Consider the following 21,454-nt stretch of genomic DNA (forward strand, 5'->3'; position numbering starts at 1 on the left):
GCAGAGACAGACAATAAATGGTAAAAATAATAAGTAAATTATGTATTATGTTAGAAGGTGATGAGTGCTAAAGAGGAAGGGGGGTTGAGAGTGGTGTGTGTGTGTGCGTGTGTGTGTGCGCCTGTGTGCTTTGCAGTTTTAAATAGGATGGGTCATAGTAGGCTTATGGGGAAGGTTTCAATTGAGCAAAGACTTGAAGGAAGTGAGAAAGTGAGTCACTTTCAAGCATGTCACCCAGGTCAAGCCTGTTCCAGAAGAAACAACTATAGCAAAAGCCCTAAGGTAGGAGTGTGGCTGGTGAGTTCGGGAAGGATGGGGCCAGTGGGGGCTGAATGGAGGGAGTGAGTGGGAGATGAGGGGGACCCCATCAAGTGGGGCCTTGGCTTTTGCTCCGAGAGAACTGAAAGTCAGGGCAGGGTTTTGAGCAGAGGCAGGACGTGGTCTTTTACTAAAGGATCTCTGGCTGCTGGTTGAGAACAGACTTTACGGGGTCGGGTAGATGGAAGGATGGAAGATGGGAGACCTGTCAGAAGGCTCACAGCTTAGGCCTCTGAAACTCCAGCCCCAGGTTTTCCCATATCGTGTTCTCTGGGCCTCCCAAAGTGCTGAGCTCAGGCCTCAGAAGCAGGCACAGAGGCTTAGAGTCTCCTGCAGTCCCCTTTCTCCCAGAAAGACCAGCATATTGTTTTTTTGTTTTGTTTTGTTTTTTTAAAACAGCCAGAGCTCACACATGGTGAGGATGTCCAGACCATTATTCCTCGATTGGCCCTGGAGACCCCTCTGCAGCCCCTCCCAATCTCTCCCACTGACCCACGGACCAGAAGGCTGGATTTTGCAATGGAAGGGAACTTGCAGGCAGCAGACAGCTCTGCACTGTCCCTTTGATTTTCCTCAGGCACCTCTGAGAGAGAGGGAGACACCCTCTCAGCCAAGTACCCAACAAGGGACATGAGAAGGCTTCTGCTGTGCAGCTGCCAGAGAAACAGGGGACAGATCAAAGCAGGAGAGGACCAACATCTGTGGTAACCAAAGCAAGGACAAGGTACAAACACATTGAATGAATAAATAAGCAGATGAATGATTGATGGGTGGGGGGAATGAATGATTAATGCATAAATGAATGATTGATAAATAAACAAATGTATAGCCTGGAGCTGGCTTCTGCTCCCTGCTCTTTGGGTATCTTCTCTCCTGGGACCCAAAGATTAAAGATTCTCCCATGACGTTCACCTCTGGAATTCCCTGCTGGAGTTGGGATTACACCTGCTTCTGAGCCCAGAGGTTGGGGAAGCTTTGGCTTAGGATCAGTGGCCCAAGGCTGCAGGGGTGTGCTGGAGGAAGGAGGCTGGAAGCAATTGGGGCTGGTCTGGAAGACCCCGGGCAGCTTGTAGGTTCTGAGTGCGGAGAGCTCCAAGGATCTGGGAGGAGAGAAGGGTGTGTTGGGAAAAGGGGAAAAGGAGTGGTTTAGTTTTTCCTTCCTGGTTCCACATTGGACATTCTGCAGGTGCTGGGCCTTGGGTTGGTCTCATTCTAGGGCCTGTAAAGATGCAGAAGTCTGTCTCAATGGAGCATTTGACTGTATTATCCCAAAAGGCAGGAAGATTTTGGTAATCGAAATTGTCAGAAGCTTCCCCAAAAGGTGCAGGCTGGTGAAGACTTCAGCTCAGGCCCAGGCACCGGCACCACCCAGATGCTTGATGTGCCCCCACTTCCAGAAGTTTGTCTTACAGTGTGGCCAGATCCCCGTGCCTCTGGGGGAAAAATACCCTACTGGGGGAGGGTTTGAGGAAGCGATGTTTAAAGACTGTGGGTCACGTGGCTTCACTTCATTTTGGAGGAGCATCTTACCTGGGAATTCCCATAGAATCTAGTTTGGGGCCAAAAGACTGCTCCTAAAGAGTGCATGTACACAGTCCACTTTATGTTCTGGACTTTGATAATCATAATCAAAATGGCTTCCATTTATTGAGTGCTTACCAAGGGCTCGATGTTGGGTTAAGAGTTTTGGCTGGGCAAAGTGGCTCATGCCTGTAATCACAGCACTTTGGGAGGCAGAGGTGGGCAGATCACCTGAGGTCAGGAGTTCGAGACCAACCTGGCCAACATGGTGAAACCCCCTCTCTGCTAAAAATACCAAAATTAGCCACACCTGCTGGTGGGCACCTGTAATCCCAGCTACTCAAGAGTCTAAGGTGGGAGAATCGCTTGAACCTGGGAGGCGGAGGTTGCAGCCAGCCAAGATCATGCCACTGCACTCCAGCCTGGTGACAGAGCAAGAAGGATAAAAAGAGTTTTGCATTCTGACTGGCATGGTGGCTCACGCCTGTAATCTCAGCACTTTGGGAGGCCGAGACAGGCAGATCACCTGATGTCAGAAGTTCGAGACCAGCCTGGCCAACATAGTGAAACCCGTCTCTACTAAAAATACAAGAATTAGCCGGGCATCGTGGCAGGCACCTATAATCCTAGCTACTCGGGAAGCTGAAGCAGGAGAATCACTTGAACTCAGGAGGCAGAGGTTGCAGTGAGCCAAGATCGCGCCACTGCACTCTAGCCTCAGTGACAGAGCGAGACTCTGTCCAAAAAAAAAAAGTTTTGTATTTGCATATCATTCAATTATCTTATGAACCCTGGGATGTCCCTCATTTTACAGATGAAACTGAGGCGCAGAGAGGCTAAGTGACTTGCTGGTAAGTGGTAGAGCCAGAACTGAACCCAGATGGATGATGGCCATTTGGAGTTGAAAACTGAAGGGACTTTTCCTGAGGTCCTACTCTAGCAACTGTGCTCAGCTTTCGCTCCTCTAGCACAGAGATTCTTAACACTTTGGGGGCTGCAGACCCCTTCAAGCAAGTGATAAGGGTGTCCAGCCTCTTCCTCGAAAATGTGCATTTTGCATTTTGCACAAGTGCATTTTCCAGGCAATTTTGGGGGTTCACACAGGCCTCCTGAACTCTGTTTTAGGTATTCACTTTCTGCAGTGACTGTTTTCCTTTCTCATAACCCCGAGGGCACAAGGCAACCCTCAGGGCCCCCAAAATCACCTCAGTAGGGAATGGAATCAGACAGGACAGGTTAATCAATGAAAGCTCACCTCATGCTCCTTCTGTAATTGCATTCCTGCCTTTTCATCCTAACAGCCAGCACTTAGGTTAATTACATTCCAATAAGGCTCCCAGGTCTGGGGCCTCTGGAGCCTGCCCTGGAACCTGTTGACATGCCATCTGCTTCCAGAGGGATTCTGGAGACCAAGGCAGCTTTTTAAAATTCTTCTCAGTTTTCTTTGCTATAAGAGAGACAAAGGACCCTGTAACAGATCTCATCCAAAATCCTACTTTCTTAACCCACCCACATCAGCCCTGAAGCTATGGAGGATTCTTTGGTCCCAGGCTGTCTTTCTGAAGTCAAAACAGTAGCACCTGCTATTCCAAGTCCACGACCTTTGGACATACCTGGCTTGGAGCGAGGTGGCCACAAACTGACAGTGCCGGCTGGGCAGAACCAGCTCAGGGCTGGAGAATTGAATGGCTTAGGAGCTTCCTCAGGGGCTGGGTATTGTGCTGCCTCAAACACCGCCAGCTTCAGTCATTTATTCATAAGATTTATTGGAACCTCCCAAAAGGGTATCTACTCTTTGCAAAGAAAACCCACAATGCAAGGAAATATAAGATATAATATACATTATTATATATATTAGGATTATATTATATATTCCTAATATATGGGAATAATATATTTTCCCATATATTATTATATATAATATATTCAAAATATATATTCCATATAATTGATATATTGCACAGATATATATGTAATATTCCAGAAATATAACTTCCTCTAATACAGGTCCATGCATTCTCCAGTCACAGTGAAGTTCACACAATTAACAGAAAAAGTGCAGAGTTCATGGTGATTTGAGTTTCACTGTTTGCCAAATAGAGATGGCTCCACTGCTTGCCCCCACCAAAGGAATGAGGTATAAAATGGAGAGGTCTGGTGTTTGTTATGTGACTTACAGATGCCGCCTCCCCCACCACGGCCCTGGACACTTCTTTCCTGCAAAGAAAAGTTTCCTCCGGGACTCTTTATTCCCCTGGGTTTGAACCCCAAGAAGCCTTCCACAAGCCCTTGGCCTGCATCCACAGGGCTGAGGGCCTGATTTTCTCATCCCTGCTGAGACCCCTGCTCAGAGGAAATGGCTTGTTTTGAGATGGAAACTTTCTTGCTGCATGAGAGAGAAGAGATGGAGTTTGGCCTACGGTGCCATGAGTATTCTTGGGTGGTTAATCTCTGCTCCAACATTGTAATCCTTGTGGGTGATCTGTGGTTTAGCAGAAAGAGCATCGATTTTCAGGAAGGCAGGCCAGCGTTTGAATCCTCGCTCTGCCAGTCATGAGTTGTGTGCCTCTGGGAAAGTCACTTCACCTCCTTGCATCACAGTTTTTTTGTCCTGTGTGTGGAGTGGGGAGGGAGGGAGATTTACTTTACAAGGTTCAAATTGAAGAGAGAAGCATGCCATGGTGCCTGGCATTCTATACGTGATTTTCTTTCTTTCTTTTTCTGAATGAAGGCACAAACTTCTAAAACACTTTGCAGACGTCAGAAGGTACTATTAGGTTTTTCTTTATCAGTGCACTTCAGTCTCGTCACCCTCCCACCCCATTCCAGTCTTCAGTCTCATCACCCTCCCACCCCATTCCAGTCTTCCTTCTGTTAACCTCTCCCCCTACCTACAGCAGGTAGTCTAAACTCCAAATCATAGCTCCAGGCTTTTCCCTGCAAATCTCACTAACAGGTTTAGCATCCCTCCTAGGCTTCATAGCAGCCGCCAGTGCAGCCTCAGAAATGGAGATGCCCATGGACAGGTCAATTTCTCCATCCCTGTCTCTTCTGGTTTAACAGCAGAGTCCTAACATCCAAGCCTGTTAGGGCTTCTTCACACTTACTATGGAGAGGGAGACTGCAGACTTTTCATGGCATGGGGTGGGTTATAAATGGGCATCAGCTTCCTGGGGCTGAGCAGGAACCAGTGGGAGTGTGATGCTGACAACCCTCACTTCATTTCACCATGGCCATTGTGGGAATCACCACCATCATGCTCACCCTTGCTGCCAGCATCCAGCACCCAAATCAGAGCTGTCTGAGCCTCAGGGAGCTAACCCCTAAGACACAGCAACCAAACCCTAAAGAGGACTCCAGACCCACCTTTTTTGGGTAGATTTTGCACACTTACAGGTGGGGTGTTTTAAATGGAATCTTGAAGGTGAGGGTGGGGCTGAGGCAGGGGGTCGGGGTGGTAAGGGGATAAGAGGAGGAGAGAAGGGGTCAAATAGGCCAGAGGAGATTAGGGATTTAATTAAACTGCCTGTTTGAGTAAGGGCTTTTAGGTGCAAAGCTGCTTTGCATGATAATGGCAGTTTATCTGAATTCCATTCTACTGAAGGAAGCTTCTTTTACACTTAATTACTGTGACTCTTAAGCCTGGCTTTTCCTTAATGCCCCTCCCCAGGGTAAGGAGGGACGCTTACCTCTTAGCTTCAGTCATGCTGGCCACTGTCACGGACAGACCCCTCGTCGTCTATGCCTATGAGAGGCCTGTCCATGAAGCAGGCAATATCTAAGTGACTGGATGGCCTTTAGGATCACCCAGCAAAATCAGGTCTGGCTTAAGGGGGTGACCCCTGAAGTCCTTTGATAGGGTTCCCCAGGCAGCAGGGGCAGCTGAGAATGGCTCCGGACTTAGGCTACTGAGACTTGCCCTGGGGTCTCCGCTCCTAGAAACCCCAAACACCAAACAGGACCAACAATCCCCTGGTAGGTTCCTGCTGCTTGCTGAACAGCAGCTCTGGACAAGCACGGGTGTGGTCATTTAAGTGAGCTTGGTAGGGTCTGGACCAGAGGGACTGGCTGACTTCTCTGGGCAGCCTGCATCTTTGGTGGTGGAAGTGACTGCTTTTCAGGCAGAAGGACAGCATTCAGTACGCATCAGGACAAAAGGAGGAGTAGACGGAAAGCCTGGTTGGGGGAGCAGAGAGCCCTGATACAGAGAGGGGAAAGCCACGGGAGATGGAGACTCCAGCACACGAGCAGGGTAGGAAACAGTTAAAGGGTTTGAGAACTCCTGTTTCCAATCACTTGTCAGCCAGCTTTGCTCTCAGCCTTATCAGCAGGGATAGGGCCGCGCTGGGAGAGGCTCTGAGCGCTCTCGTTTCCAAGCTCTTCCCAGACTCCCAAGCTCTCAGTGTTCTCATTACCTTCTAAGGGCTCCTGGCTCAGTCTGGGGTGAGGGCCACGGGGAGGGGGCTGGAAACCCAAACACATTTAATGGAGTAGAGTGTGAGTTACTAAATACAGCCCGGGGTTGGTGGTGAGGCTGTCGAATCTCAGCAGTAAACCTTCAGAATCCAACTGTCCCTCATTCTCTCTCCCCTAGTGCAGGCTGTGTCTTCGCTTTCATTCAACTAGAGCTAAAACTCTTTAATGTTCTTCCCTTTTACAGTTACCCTGAGTCAGAAACCCTCATTGTGTATTTGTGCAGTTACTTTTGGAACTCAAATAAAGGACTTTACATGTCAGGTAAAGATGTCTTGGTAAGTCTTGACCCATGTTAGCCTTTTGGGAGACATAGTTTTAGTTCTGCCGTCTCATGCGGTTGCTACCTACCCCTTTCAACCATTAGGTAATTTAGTAAAACTGCTTTCTACATCTTCATTTAAGTTATTGGTTTAAACGATGTTGCCTGGGAGAGGGCTGAGGGCAGAACTATTGGTCATGCCAATATAGATTGTCCTCTAGGCCTTGACATCAACCCATGTTTAATATTTTTGGAGTGTGGATACTGTTATTAAACCATCTACTAATTCCTTATATTGTGCGTCTCTAATTTATAATCCACCAAGGATCCAGAAGGCTGCTATGAGAAAAGGTATTAATTAGTTGGTGCAAAAGTAATTGTTTATTTTCAATGAAAATAATGGCAAAAACCGCAATTACTTTTACACTAACCTAATAAAAGTTAAAAGCACCTTTCTATAATCCAATACACTTGGTCCCATGAATCTCCCTAATTTTCCATTCCTGTGACCCTGCTAAAGAAGAAAGTAAAGTTTACATGGTATTTTGCAGTAGATAAGAGATATGAATTCAAATATAAGCATCCTAACCACATTTTTGTAAGGAGCAAGAATTGCCTGCCAAAAAGAACAGTGGTATGCATGATGGGGATGCCAGAAAGCTGGGTCTTTAAAAGAGAACTGACCGGCCAGGCACAGTGGCTCATCCCTGTAATCCCAGCACTTTGGGAGGCCAAGGCGGGCGGATCACAAGGTCAAGAGATGGAGACCATCCTGGCTAACATGGTGAAACTCCGTCTCTACTAAAAATACAAAAATTAGCTGGGTGTGGTGGCGCATGCCTGTAGTCCCAGCTACTTGGGAGGCTGAGACAGGAGAATCGCTTGAACCCAGGAGGCAGAGGTTGCAGTGAGCTGAGATCACATCACTGTACTCCAGCCTGGTGACAGATTGAGACTCCGTCTCAAAAAAAAAAAAAAAGAGAAATGACCTAGGAAAGAAATGGGGAATGAATGGGGATTTAAGTTAATCAAGAGAAGAGATTGGGACAGTAGTTTGTAGGAAAGGTGCTAACTATTTGGTGGGCACAGGGTTCTGTCCTGTGACTGTAAGAATAAACCTTGGGCAAGAACCAAGAGTATCCTCTTATGTACAAGCCACAAGGCCTCAGTTCTTCCAGGTCTGGAAACTCCAGAGGTTCTGAACACAGGCTATTTGATGCCTCCGTGCCCCTGCTCATGCTGCTCCATCTGGAATCCTTTTCCTTGCTGCCCACCTGGTGAACATCTGCTCATCCTTCCTTTTCATTGCAAGTCTGATACCCTTTAACAAGTCTTCCCTGCCTCCTCCTCCCCTCCAATTCCAGACTTCCCAGGTAGAGCTCACTACTCCCATTGTGACCTTTTTTTCCCTGTACAGACTTCTGCATTTGCACCAAAATCATTTTATTACATAGAGGTTAAGGACACAGAGTTTGAAGTTCAGAAGACTTTGCTATTTAGCTGTGACTTTGCCTCTTACTATAACCTTTCTAAATCTCAGTGTCCTCATTTGTAAAGTTGGGATAATAATAAATACCCACTAGGACTGGCATGAAGAGTCAATAGAAAATGAATGCAAAGCACCGTATTAGTTATCTATTGCTGCATGGCAAATTACCCTCGAATCTAGTGGCTTAAACTAACAATAAACACTGTTTCCTGTCTGTGGGTCAGGAATTTGGGAGCCACTTAGCTGGGTGGTTCTGCCTTGAGGTTTCTCATGAGGATGCAGTCGCAATGTTAGATGGGACTACAGTCATCTGAAGGCTTGTCTGTGGCTGGAGGCACTGTTTCCAAGATGACTCAGTCACATGGCTATGGGCGGAAGGTTTCAATTCCTCGCTGGTTATTGGTGGGCAGCCTCAGTTCCTCTCCATGTGGACCTTCCCACAGGATAGGGCTTCCTGAGTGTCTTCACCAGATAGCATCCGGAGTCCCCTAGAGTGAATGATCCAAGAGAGAGCAAGGTGGAAGCTGCATTATCATTTATGTCCTGGCCTCAGAGGTCATGTACTGTTATTTCCATAGATCCTATTATTTATACCAGCCCTAGTCAATGTCGAAGGGTGCTACACAAGCATGTGAATTTCAGGAGAAGATCATTATGGCCTGTTTTAGAGGCTGTCTACTACAACTACTTAGCTCGATGTTTATCAAAAGCATATCATGTGCAGGGTGCAGTGGTGTGTGCCTGTAGTCCCAGCTACCCAAGAGGCTGACGCAGGAGGGTTGCTTGAGCCAAGCAGTTTGAGGAGCTATGATCATGCCTTTGTATGGTCATTGCTCTCCAGCTTGGGTAACATAGTGACACGGTGTCACTAAAAGAAAAAGCATTTCATAAGGGCTTAATAAACAGTAGCTGCTATTATTAATCCATACATTTGTATTCCCTGCTAGAAAATAAACCCTTTGAGGGCATAGATCATGTCTTGGGCCTGTTTGTACCTCAAGTCCCTAGAGTAGTGTCAAGCATACTGGTAGTTTTATACTAAATGCTGATGGAGAATACATGAACGAAAGCTTAGAGAGGGCTAGTCTGGTGGCAGGCTCAGAGTGAATGGGGAGAGAATTCACACTCAGATGTTAAATAGGATTCTGTAATTCAGGTGCATATCTGGAATTACCAAAGTATGTAGAATCAGGATCTGAGAGTTCCTCATATTTTCATGCTTGAGTACCAAGGATGTTGGATACCAAAACAGTAGGCAGGGCAAGGGTAGCTCTTATGACTCTCTTTGGAAAACAAGCCCTGAGCAGAAATTTGGCAGGGAGCAATGGTCCCATGATCTAAAGAGTGACCCCACGGATGTTTAATTCTCTGGGCCAAGGCAGACTTGGGAAGCTCTTGATATTTTTGTCATACTCAAACTCTTATCTTGATGACACCTCTGTCCTTCTACTGGGCAGAACAATTTCCCTTTCTAAGAGACTCTGACATACATTTCTTAGAGTTAATTAAGAAGTGAACAGAGAGTTTCATGTCAGAGGCCCGCCCGGCTACTGCCGCCCTTTATGCAGGAGTGGGTCTGAGTCTGTGAGGTAACTGATACTCTAGGTGAGATTGAGTTTCCAGACGTCTAGCTCACATTGGAAGCCTTGCCCTGCTCCTGGGCTCAAAAGTTCGCCGATTGTCCTTTTTCCACAGACAGAGCCCTCTGTCCTTACCAATGCTGTGCTTTTTTGCCCCAGTTTCCAACAAGAAGCCACTCCTATGAGGCTGCAGCTCCAGGAGCCTCAGAGACAAAGACCAATGGAAGAGCAGGTGTCTTCTCAGAGATTTTCCCATGTAGATCACATTCCCACTTGCTGGAGGTTCCATTTTTTCCCCAGTTCCTTGAAATCCCAAACAAGTGACTTTACTTGTCTTTTTCTCCCTTTCTTAAAGCTAAGACAATGCAGGGGAAAATCTTCTTCTATCAGGGTGGAAGGAGCTTGCACTGAATAATATTTTGCCTGTGGATAATAAAAAAGAAGATTGAGACATGCAAATTGTAGATGGGACAGAACCATAGGAGACATATGATATTTGAATTGCCTCTAAACCAAACAAGAAGCAGGCATGGTGGTCTGCACCTGCAATCCCAGCTACTTGAGTGGCTGAGGTGGGAGGATCGTTTGACCTCAGGATTCAAGGCTGCAGTGAGCTATGATTGCGCCACTGTACTCCAGTCTGGGTGACAGAGTGAGACCCCATCCTGAAAAAACGATAGGAGAAATCAACCAAACCAGATCACCACAAGGAAATGTGAAAGGAAATTTAAAATGCTTGTTGATTGAAATAAAAAAAGTACGACAACTGAGTCTGAAGGAAACAGTGATATGTCAGGGATCATAGTAATTCAAGGCAACTGGACTCTGGAATGAACCTCATCTTGAAAGAGCTTTTTAAATGGTGTTTATTTCACTTTCCATTAGGATTTAACCAGAAAGAGAACATTTTTAATAAAGGCCAGCATTGGGAAATGTGGCCAGTGGGAGAGTTGGGGGCTTGTGTGTATGAGGAATTCTTTGGGGCATAGGACTAAGGCAATAGAGCTGGACCAATACAACTCTCTTGTTTTTCAAATTCTGCCTCTATGTAGCTATGGAAAGAATTGTGTCATTCTTGGTAGAAAACCCAGCCAAAGTGTTCCCCTGGAGATGAAAACACAGAATAAGAATTTTAAGAAACCATTTTTTGGGGGAGTCAAAAGAATGTTAATGAGACAATTGATTAAGTTATACAAAGAAGTTAAAAATAAAATAAATACTATGTCCAGTTGAAATATTTCACATGCTCCCCTAAAAACCCACCCCAAAACATAACATTGAGCTTTCAGAGGGGAAGCTGGGAGTGGGACACAGAAAGAAACCAATAAGAGAACGGCATGGAAACCACATTGAGGAAACAGAACTTTTAACCAGTGATTATTAGAAAAACAACAGCAATCATTGATTAAACAAATTACGGTTCTAGGAAAAGGGGCACAAAACAGTCAGCCTTGGGAAGACTGCCATGTTGGGTAAGCTCTGAGTTTTAGGGATGACAGCTCTCATTTCCTGTGCAATTAAGAACCTTGTTCTTTGGGTCATCTCAGTCAGTTGACAATCACTTTTTGAGCGCACACTGTATGCCAAGCTCTGTGTTAGATGTTGGGGCTATAACACCTACGTATCTTTATAGAGACGTAAAGCATGCTCCCTACCTTACACAAATGTCCAGGGTATGGTGAATGTGATAAGGCATAATAATAGCTAAAATTTATTGAGCACTCGCTATGTTTTAAACACTTTACAAGCACTATAATCCACTATAAGAACAGAACTATATGGTTTTGGTCACATTTGTATCTCCATTGCTTGGCACATAGGTATTCAATAAATATATTTTAAAAATCCTTACAACAACTCTATGAGTAGGTGTCATTATTACTCCCATTTTACAGATGAGAAGACTGAGGTCCAAAGAGATTAAGCACTTGTTTGGTGTCATAGTTAGGAAGCCATGGGACAAGGATTTGAACCCAGGAAACCCTGCAAAACACTACACAATGCTGACCCTTGATAAGTACATGAGTAATCAAAATGCAAGACAAAAGGTAGAAAGCACTCCAAGGGAGATTCAAACAAACTGCCTTAGAAGTTCTAGACTCCGGCAAGGAAAGGGAACAGTGAGAAGGGGAGGATCCTTGGAAGAGATGGCATTTGAGTTGGGTCTTAAAATGTGGGTGAGATTTCCTCAAGGGGAGGCATCTTTAAGATGAAGGAAAGTCAGGAACCAGTACTCCGAACTGGATAAGCGAAAGGTATATTTGAAGACTTTTATACTTCCAGTTTGCTGGGGAAGTAGCCCTCCTCCATGGCAGCAGCAGGAGATTGTCTGGAGTGGGTCTGAAGCAGTAAGAAGCAGGGCTTCTCATGCTGTCACCTCACGAGGGTTGCCTGGTGATTCAGCAGGTCCATGGCATGGCCCCTGGTGATGCCAAGGCAGCTGGTCTTGGACCACACTTGGAGCAGCTGGGTTCTAGAGGGCATTGCTTTTCTGGCTCAAGGGTGTAGACTTTATTTAGTAAGCACAGGGCTGCACAGATGGATTTTAAAGCAGGAAAATAAGGCTTTAGAAAGATGGCTTGGTGGTAGTGGTAAAAGATGCCCTGGAGAAAGTTGGGCTTTGGTTTCTTTCTTTTTTTTTTTTTTTTTGAGACAGAGTCTTGCTCTGTTGCCCAGTCTGGAGTGCAGTGGCGTGATCTCGGCTCACTATAAGCTCCGCCTACCAGGTTCACACCATTCTCTTGCCTCAGCCTCCCGAGTAGCTGGGACTACAGGCTCCTGCCACTGCCCCTGGCTAATCTTTTATATTTTTAGTAGAGACGGGGTTTCACCATGGTCTCGATCTCCTGACCTCATGATCTGCCCGCCTCGGCCTCCCAAAGTGCTGGGATTATAGGCGTGAGCCACCACGCCCGGCCGGTTTCTTTAGCTCTTAACTTATAACTTTCAAAGCTCAGAATACTGATTCAGTCAGGGTCCACACAGGAAAACAGAAACCAAAAAGATGATAAACAGAGATCATTTAGCCCTTGAATTTGGATTGTCACTTATTCACCAGAGCTGCCTAGAAACTGTTCTTTCCCCCTCCTCCAAGACCAGCCAGAAGCAAAATTTGTCCTTAGTCTCTAGTGGTTAGAAAAAGAGAGGACATATTGCCTTGACTTTGGGCTATCCTGATGGGTCTGTTCAGGTTCAAACTGGGCCCATCACCCAGCTCACTCTGGATCACTTTTTCATGAGTGGCAGATCTGCTTGGGGAATGAAAAATGCTGCTAATATCAGCATGAAAAAAATATCATCAGGAAATTAAATCTGTGGCTTAAAAATCCCACACTGCTTTCCGGCTCTGGTCTGTCTCCCAACTGGGATCTCTCCCTTGGCCTGGAGGCCTCCTTCCGGCCTCCTCCCCCTCCTCTGGTTCTCCCACCCCTTCTCTTCCCTCCCACAGCCTCCCCTCCTCCCCTCTTCTCTTTCTTACCCTATAGGACCTCCGGCCTGCCTTTTTTCTTCTCTCTGGGCTCCTCCCTGGTGGCTTCAAGCTTCCCTTCCTGTCTCCAGGCTTCTAGCTTTTCTCCAGGCTTCTAGCTTTTCCCCAGCTCCACGGAAGCATCTGTCTGTCTCTCTTTGACTTCCCATCAGGGAGTCCTAAATGCTGAATAGGCCCTTCAGACCAGGCCCTGAAGGGGACTTGGCTGGGGCAGTGGGGGGTGGGGGGTGCTGGGGACCTGCTGAGGCCATACAGAAGCCCATTGATAGGCAGCCCTTCCACACAGACAACCCAGTCCAGTCTCCATGGCTCCAGCGGAGAGAGGCGTCCCTTGAGGTGGTGGCCAACATCCCGGCCACCATGAATGACCTCAGTGTCTTTGGTGGGCAGGGGGACCTTCATTCTATAGCCTCCAAATCCTTCAGGCCAATCAGTCCCACCATGGGTGTGAATATATTCATCTTGAAAATAATTTGTCAGTACATCTCCATCAGTGGTGCTGATTTCATTAATTGGAAGAATTAGCTCTTTGTGGCCAATAGAAGAATATGGAGCCAAAACACACGGAATACTTTTCCCCAGTGACCCAGAGACCCTTGGACGAACTCCTGGGTGCCATGAAAATGGATCGTTTTGCAGAAAGAATACCATTGGATGTTTATTTAACATCACTCTCCATCCCCCCAAAAAGACCTTCAAAATGCTCTCACATCTGGCTGCTTTTCTTCCCTCACTTTTTTGTGCAGAGCCAGGGCAGGGAGGAAACTTCATCAGTCTGAAAACATCCAGCAGCAAAGTGTAAATTAAATGTGCAGAGAGGCCAGGGGAAGGGGAGTCTTACATTCTGGGGGTGGAGTAAGAAGACTGTGTCCTCACCCCCACTCCATACTGGCAGAGCCAGTTTTTTACCCCATGTCTCCATTAGGAGCTGTGTGACCTTGGGCAAGACACTTAACCCTTCTGAGCCTCAGTTTCCTTCTGGTAAAATAGGGAAATAAGCACTTACGTGGCTGTTGGAGGGCAAAAGGGAATAATGTATGTAGAGTGTATGGCACATAGACACTTGATTGATGGTAGCTTACTAGTTGTGGTTGCTGGGATCAAAACCAGAAGAGAATCCCAACTGTTCCCTTGCCTCAGAGACTCACCATTGCTGGCCCCATTCAGGGAGACAGATGGGCAAAAGTAAGTCCTATGGGAGGAGACAGATGGACAAAAAAGGGTGATCAAGGGGATTGGATGGAATGACAGGTCAATGGGGTAATAGGCAGATGGAACATCCCATGGGGAAGGCGGATTTATGACAACCCAGAAGAGACCTTGAAAGACGGTGTCCCATGGGAAGGACAGATGGATGAGGGTCCAAGAGGGGAGACAGAGAGATGACAGACCAAAGAGGAAGACAGATGGATGGCAATTTCATATGGGGGGTGGGCAACCGTGTGATTAGGGAGAACAGATGGACAACATGCTGACGATGAAGCTGGGGCTTCCCGTTTAGTCTCTATTCCTCAGGCCTGGACATCCCTGAATTCATAAGAACCTTGGGGCTCTGTGAGGATGAGATTGAGAGAGAGAGAGAGAGAGAGAGAGAGAGAGAGAGAGAGAACTTCACACGGCCTGAGAAGATGTGAAACATCAGGGTCAGTCTGGCCTCTATTCCTCCCTCCTCCCACAGCCCCTCCCTGGGTGGCCCCACAGATAAATTCTCAGCCATGATGATGATGATGATGAGGAGGAGGAGGAGGAGGGACAAAACTGCTTTTGGAAAGAAAGGGAAAATAAAAACTAGCTAAAAGTTTTATTTATTTAAAATAAAGGCTCAGTTATGCTTGACTGTAAACACGCAGGCCCATCCCTCCCTCCCTGGCTCTTCTTGTGGCAGAGGGCTTGGACCACACAGTGAGCTGGGGGCAGGAGGCAGAGAGGCGGCCAGTGTAGGCCGGGGGAAGGGGGGGGACTAGGGTGCCCCAGGTGTGGGGAGGGGAGAGAGGCTGTGGAATTCAGTGACCTGCTGAGCACAGCTGGGTTGGGCTTGCTAGACCCTCTGGCCCTGGCTCCTGGTCCTTCAGCACACACCATCAACAGTCCATCCGGCTTCAGCCCCACTTGCAGCACAACATGGGGAGGCCACAACATGGGGATGCCAGGGACATGCACACACACACACGCACAGGTGTGCAGGCCTTTCTCTCAACTCTGTCTCCATGTCTTTGTCAGAGATAGCACAGTGGGGTCCTCAGGGAGGTGGGCCCAACTCCAGCTGTGAGTCACATCTTCTATTTGAACTAGAAATCCTACCAGCCTTTTGTCCTCTTTCTTGCAGGTTCCACCTGAATTCCTTCCATGCTTTTCAGCGACTGAACCATTTGGGTGGCCTGGAAGAGCCTGTGAGCTCCCTGGAGAAAGGAGACAGTGTGGATGGAGAAGAATCTGGAGTAGAGACGAGTCTGGGGACCCTGCCTTTCAAGTCTTTTGTGTGAGGGCTGCGTTGGTGGCCCAACTAGCCAGGGAAGGGCTATGGTATGCGGGGTCAGGCGGGAATAGGCAGGAAATGTTTGTGATAAGAGGCTTTGCCTCTTGCAAGCTCCTCCGATTTCCAGACCCAGCTGCAGGATAAGGGCCCAGGAACTGAGCAGGGAGCCTCAGAGGAGGCTGCTGCAAGAGCCAGCTCTTGGGATTTCAGCAGGCAGAGTTGCAATCAGAGGCCCCTGGGGTACCTGTAGACCGTGCCTGGGGATAGAAACGACCCTGGGAACCCAGCCAGGGCTGCCTTCCTTTGGGATCAGGAATTTCAATCATACTTCAGAGGGCCAAATCAATCCCTTAAGAAAAATAAAACAAAACAAACCCCGGCTTTGTTAATCCAAGTTGCTGAGAGGGTGGAGCAGGTGGGAACTACAGACTTGACCCCCCAGGGGATTTCATGCCCTGGATTGGTCCCAGTTGGAGCCATTCATTAATGTTAACCAGTAGAAATGGAAAATGGAAGGGTGCACTGACAAAAGACCAGGCTGGAAGCTCTGAGAAGGAATCTATCCCAAAGGGATCATCTGCTGGGGATAAATAGAGTCATCGAACAGTGTGTCATGCAGGCATTTGCAAAGCTTGGTGCTCCTTAGATTTCCAGTGTCTCCTCTTTGCCCAAGGCCCAGTGACTCCACCATCTGTGGTTGACTTGGCCAGCTCACAAAGGAGCAAGATGTGCTGCACAGGAACACCCCATGAGCGGGGATGAGGCTACAGGCCACTTGCTATTGTACCAGCTCCCCTTCTTAAGGATTAGCAGCTTCTATCTATCCCTGGAGGCTGCACTGTAAATGCCTGTGTAATGCTAATTTGTGGTTGGCAGGAGATTGATTGGGAAGGAGCAGGACAATGGCAAGAGGAGGCTGAGCTCCCTCCTCCTCCTAGTGTAATGGTGTGCGTGCATGCTCTGTGTGTGTGTGTGTGTGTGTGTGTGTATGTGTGTATCTTCTGGGAGAAATGTAGCAACAAGCCCACAGAAGAGATGATTATTCAAAGAGAGGAAGAAGATTTACTCACTGATGCCCAGAATCTGAAAGGCATGTCTGGAGTGGAGAGATGGGAGTCTATGAAGCACAAATCCAGGGAGATTTTTTGATGGGAGTAAGTGACACCCCATCACTCTTAACATATTCCATTCATTAGAACCAAGTCCCTAAGTCCACCCCAGGCTTAGAGGAAGGGATTACATGGGAGGCAAGAATCACTGAGAGCCATTTCGGAAACTGCCTACACTTAGAAAAACACTTAAAAAGCTCCCGGCCAAGGGCCTGGCACATAGCAAGTGCTCAAGGAATTGTTACTTGGACCAATGACTGTTCTAGGATGTGAGCTAGGTTTTCCCGTAGTGGCCTGAGTCTCTGCTGTCCCATCTTTTTTCCTGTTGGTACTGCTGGGTTTTCAGCAAAGGCTTTTCCCTCTGACACTGGGAGGTTTGTGACTAGGCTCTCTGGGTATGGGCCAGCAGACAGGATAGACGCTAACTTACACTCTTGCCATCTTCCGAACAGCCTCTTCATGACCATGTGTGGTCTTGCTTTGTGGTCAGTGTACAGATATTTTAATTTCCTGCTCACCTGCTCAGAGGAGGATCTGATTTCTTCTTGCATTTATTTTTCTCCCCGGCAGCCTGTGGACAGGTATTTCTGTTTGACCATCTGGTAGCCATTCACCTTTATGGTGGTTTGAGAAAGGAATCAATTTCACTTGTTTCTTTAGTAATATCTGCCTCTTTTGACAGCAAGTTACCTTTATCACCTCTTAAAATTCTTACTATGTTGGACCTTCTGGTACCTTGGGGGCTCCTTCAATCCCCTAACTTTGTGCAACTGCATCTCCCTCTTTGGTTTAGCTTCTCAGGCCTTTCTTTTTGCACCACGGTTTAATACATTCCATATATACTTCTAAGTCTGCTGGTACCTCTCCCCACCCACTGCCTGCTGAGAGTGATGGATTCTTCCTGGCTGGACCAAGTCTAAAGTAATCAGAAAACAACTGAAAGAGAAAAGCTGACCCCTGCCCTCATCCTGCCCCTCTGCAGACTTCTTGAAGCCTTTTGTCTAATTGTGGTGGGTAATGTGGGCAGGGCAAAAAATGGGGAAGATAGAGCAAATTTCTGGGCAAGAATGAGGGGAGAGGTGAGTGGAGCATCTTCATTTTGCTCTGGTTTTGTATCATGGGTGTCTCCAGGGCCTACTGTCTCCTCCGAGACTCCTAGAAAGTGAGGAGCCATGGATTGGTATCCTACTAACAGATAGAACATCAGAGGCCTGTGGTAAGGAGTATAATAAGCTCAGCTCACCGTGCTCTGTTTTGTTTTTGTTGGAAGAAGTGTTGAAAAAAGGAGTGGTTATACACTGGCCTATCTAGCCATAGAATACAAACACTTAGGGTGAGCACCAGGGAATGCCTTTTCTGAAAATGGTGCTGCATGGAATGGATGATTAATTCCCTAGTTAAAATGAAGCCAGACTATCTTTCAGAGTCTTAAGCCTCCTCCCAATACCCTCCACATACTAGTTTCTAGTTGGTTAATGAATATGGTCACTATTTCTAGGGCCTGTTGCTCCAGTGTAGTGGTCAAGAGTGTACACTCCTATTTACAATAGCAAAGACATGGAACTAACCCAAATGCCATCAATGATAGACTGGATAAAGAAAATATGGTACATATATACCATGGAATACTATGCAGCCCTAAGAAGGAATGAGATCATGTCCTTTGCAGGGACATGGATGAAGCTGGAAGCCATCATCCTCAGCAAACTAACACAGGAACAGAAAACCAAATACCACATGTTCTCACTCATAAGTGGGAGCTGAACAATGAGAACACATGGACACAGGGAGGGGAACATCACACACCAAGGCCTGTCTGGTGTGGGGAGGGGAGGGAGAGCATCAGCACAAATAGCTAATGCATGTGGGGCTTAAACCTAGATGACGGGTTGATAGGTGCAGCAATCCACTATGGCACACATATACCTATGTAACAAACCATACCTTCTGCACATGTATCCCAGAACTTAAAGTAAAATAAAAATTAAAAAAAATTACACTGGAAAAAAAAGAGTGTATACTCTGGTTAGATAGGCTTTGGTTTAGGTCCCAGCTCCTTTATTTACTAGCTATCCTTAGCTATCCTCTCAAAATTGTCACTTTTCTCATCTGTAAAATGGGTATGTGAGGGTTTCCGTTTTCATAAGATTGTTATAAGAGTTACACAAAGAAATAAGAGAAAATAAATAAATAAATGTATAGAGCATCTAGTGTGTAGTAAACCCTCAAAGTCTATTATGTCTTCTTATCTCTGCCCCTAAAACTTTCCAGCAGCCAAAGCCTCAAATTTTGGAGCTTACCATCTCTGCTGCACATCTGACGTGACAGGGACTGTTCCTTTCTTCCCCCTTCCTTGAATGTTGAGCTGCCACTGTAATTGCATTGGATTACCCTCACCCCAATCTCCCTCCTAGACATTCTGTCCCTGGGACCTTGGCCCCGCTCTGTGCACCCCTGCTCCACACTTATCTCTGGAGTGTGAGCCAGTCTCCAAGTCCAGTTAGCATATCTCTGTGGAGTGTCCTCTGGGGGCTGAGGGACAGTCTGGCTGGGAGGTCTTACTCCTTATCATGGATGACCTCGTTGTGAACTTTCTTGAGGCAGTGGGGAGAAATGTAAAACATTCAGACAAGTTGTTATTTGTCATCCCTCTCGCCCACCCCTAAAAAGTTAACAGCATTTAACTCCCTCTCTAAAACACAGAGTTTAGTCAAAACTCTTTTTGTCTATAGACATAGAGTGAACGTTTAATTTGGCTCTGGAAGCTGTGCTGAAGAAACCACTCGGGAGGCCAGAGGGGATGTCTGTGGTGGGTCAGATCTCTCAGTGTGGGAGGGGGTTAGACACGGAGACAGGGAGGAGTCAGTGTGGTCTGGGGCTCCACGGTGATCCAAGGCTGCGTCCACAGTGGCTCCAGGATGGAAGCTTCCTTGGTTTCTGCAGGACACCCTGGCGAAGCAGTGCCCAAGAACAGCGTGTCATCTTTTTCATTTGGAAACTGAGACAGTGGTCTCCTATTGTAACAGGACTCCCCCACTCTGTCCTCTCTGAGCCCCATCTCAGGAGCTTTTTGGCATGGATATCAAGGCCAAAATGGGTAGTTTTTTTCAGAGAAGATGAATCATCTGCATACTTTCTTCAGAGGGAATTGGGTTTCGAAACCCAAATCTCTCATGTGATGTAAACAGTGAAGCTGAAGGCCAGGATGTCAGGGTGTTAGGGAGGTTGGCTATGCTAGGAAAGCAGGAGTGCTGAGTCAGTGGACAGAGGCAGATTTTGATGAGTGTTGCGAATTACTGGTTTGGCATGGAACGTGAAATGGCTTTGTACCAACTCATTGGTGGGGAAAAAAGGGGCTGGCACCAGCAGAGACCCTAACTGGCTTAGGTAGAGTGATGGTGTCTGTGAGCTTCTTCTCAGAGATCACAGAGCTTCCTGAGGAGGGTAGAACTGATAACTTCCCTAAAGCAAGGAAGAGGGTCATTCTCCTGTCTCAGTTACCACTGTCCTGCCCGTCGGAGTGGATAAAGCATATTCCTTAGAGAGGACAACAGAAGCGAGGGGTTTGGGGAGGGAGGTGATCTTGAGGAGGGTAGGAGAAATGGAGTGAAGACATTTTTCCTTTCTGATTCTTCCAGAAGAGGACTAAATTGGTTGGTGGATGATAGTTGCCCTTTGTATAGAGGCTGGATGTAGAAGGTGCTGCAAGCTCTGCAAGCTGATTAGTTAATGTGGAAGCTGAAACCTACCTTGGGAAGCTGACCATTGACCATTGTCTTGATTCTACCTGGGTTGCTTCCTTGTTTCTCTGTAGGTTTATAACAAAGGGTTAAGGCTGAACAGATCTCTGCAGTTACAATTATTCATACTAGAAGATCCTGCCAACCTCTTTGTTATTTGAGCAGCTGGATGAGATTCTTGATTTCCATAATCTGTACCTGGAGGTTTATACAGGAGAGGATCACTGGGGCAGACTTGAACCATGGTGCCCACAAGTGGGGAGGGTGCTCCAGCAGCCATGGAAAGAACTTCCTTCTGCAGTTGGAGACAGCCTTCTGTGTGGGTGAGTGGAGACATAATCCCTTTTATCCTGGCTTTGGTTTGCTTGATTACCTCTTTAGCAGTGCAATTCGTGACTGCAACAGGTGTCAGACTTTGTAAAGGCAGAGGCTGAGAGCTGGCCAAGACCCTTTGTCATTCCTGACCTGTGTGGGTGGACCTTCGATACTATGAAGTCTTATTCCCAATTGCAGTCGCTTGTTCTAGGGATGGGAGATAAGACATTGTGTTGATTTCTGACAAAGTCCATGAACCAGTCAGAAAGGGCGGTCTCCTCTTCCAAATCCAGAAAAGAAGCTACGATGAAAGAATTGGGGTGGGTGGAATGGGTGTGAGTGATGGTGGTTTGTCACTGTCTTGGAAAATCGTCTTATGCTTTTACAAATCACAGGAAGTAAAAGAGAAGAAACAGCTGGATTCTTTTCATCACCTTGGCACATATTTTATCCTGAAATAACACACTACACTTTGAGAGAGTGTAGAAAGTGGGCAGTGCAATAGAGTGGGAGCCGGCACACTGAGATCGTAGTCTGCTGCTGACCAGTTGTGGAACTCTGGCGAGTTGGCTCTCTGGGTGGATCCAGTTTTGTCCTCTGTTGGAGGGAGCAGGGAGAGCAGGGGTGGACAGGGATTAGGTGGTCTCTAGTCTATGACTCACTGGCTGCAGCATGACCACCTCT

The 21,454-nt window shown here is 47.0% G+C and overlaps 1 protein-coding gene across 1 annotated transcript; it reads left to right on the forward strand.

The window, feature by feature from the left end:
* The first annotated feature begins 730 nt into the window (after window positions 1-730).
* On the forward strand, window positions 731-18,683 carry LOC134737804 (putative uncharacterized protein LINC02898). Its single transcript, XM_063648784.1, is given in 4 exon segments — window positions 731-904; window positions 906-1,042; window positions 6,500-6,590; window positions 15,457-18,683. Coding segments are annotated over 4 exon segments (696 nt in total). The 3' UTR covers window positions 15,751-18,683.
* The last annotated feature ends 2,771 nt before the right edge of the window (window positions 18,684-21,454 follow it).

Source organism: Pongo pygmaeus, chromosome 12 (assembly GCF_028885625.2).
Source record: "Pongo pygmaeus isolate AG05252 chromosome 12, NHGRI_mPonPyg2-v2.0_pri, whole genome shotgun sequence".
Taxonomy (NCBI): Eukaryota; Metazoa; Chordata; class Mammalia; order Primates; family Hominidae; genus Pongo; species Pongo pygmaeus.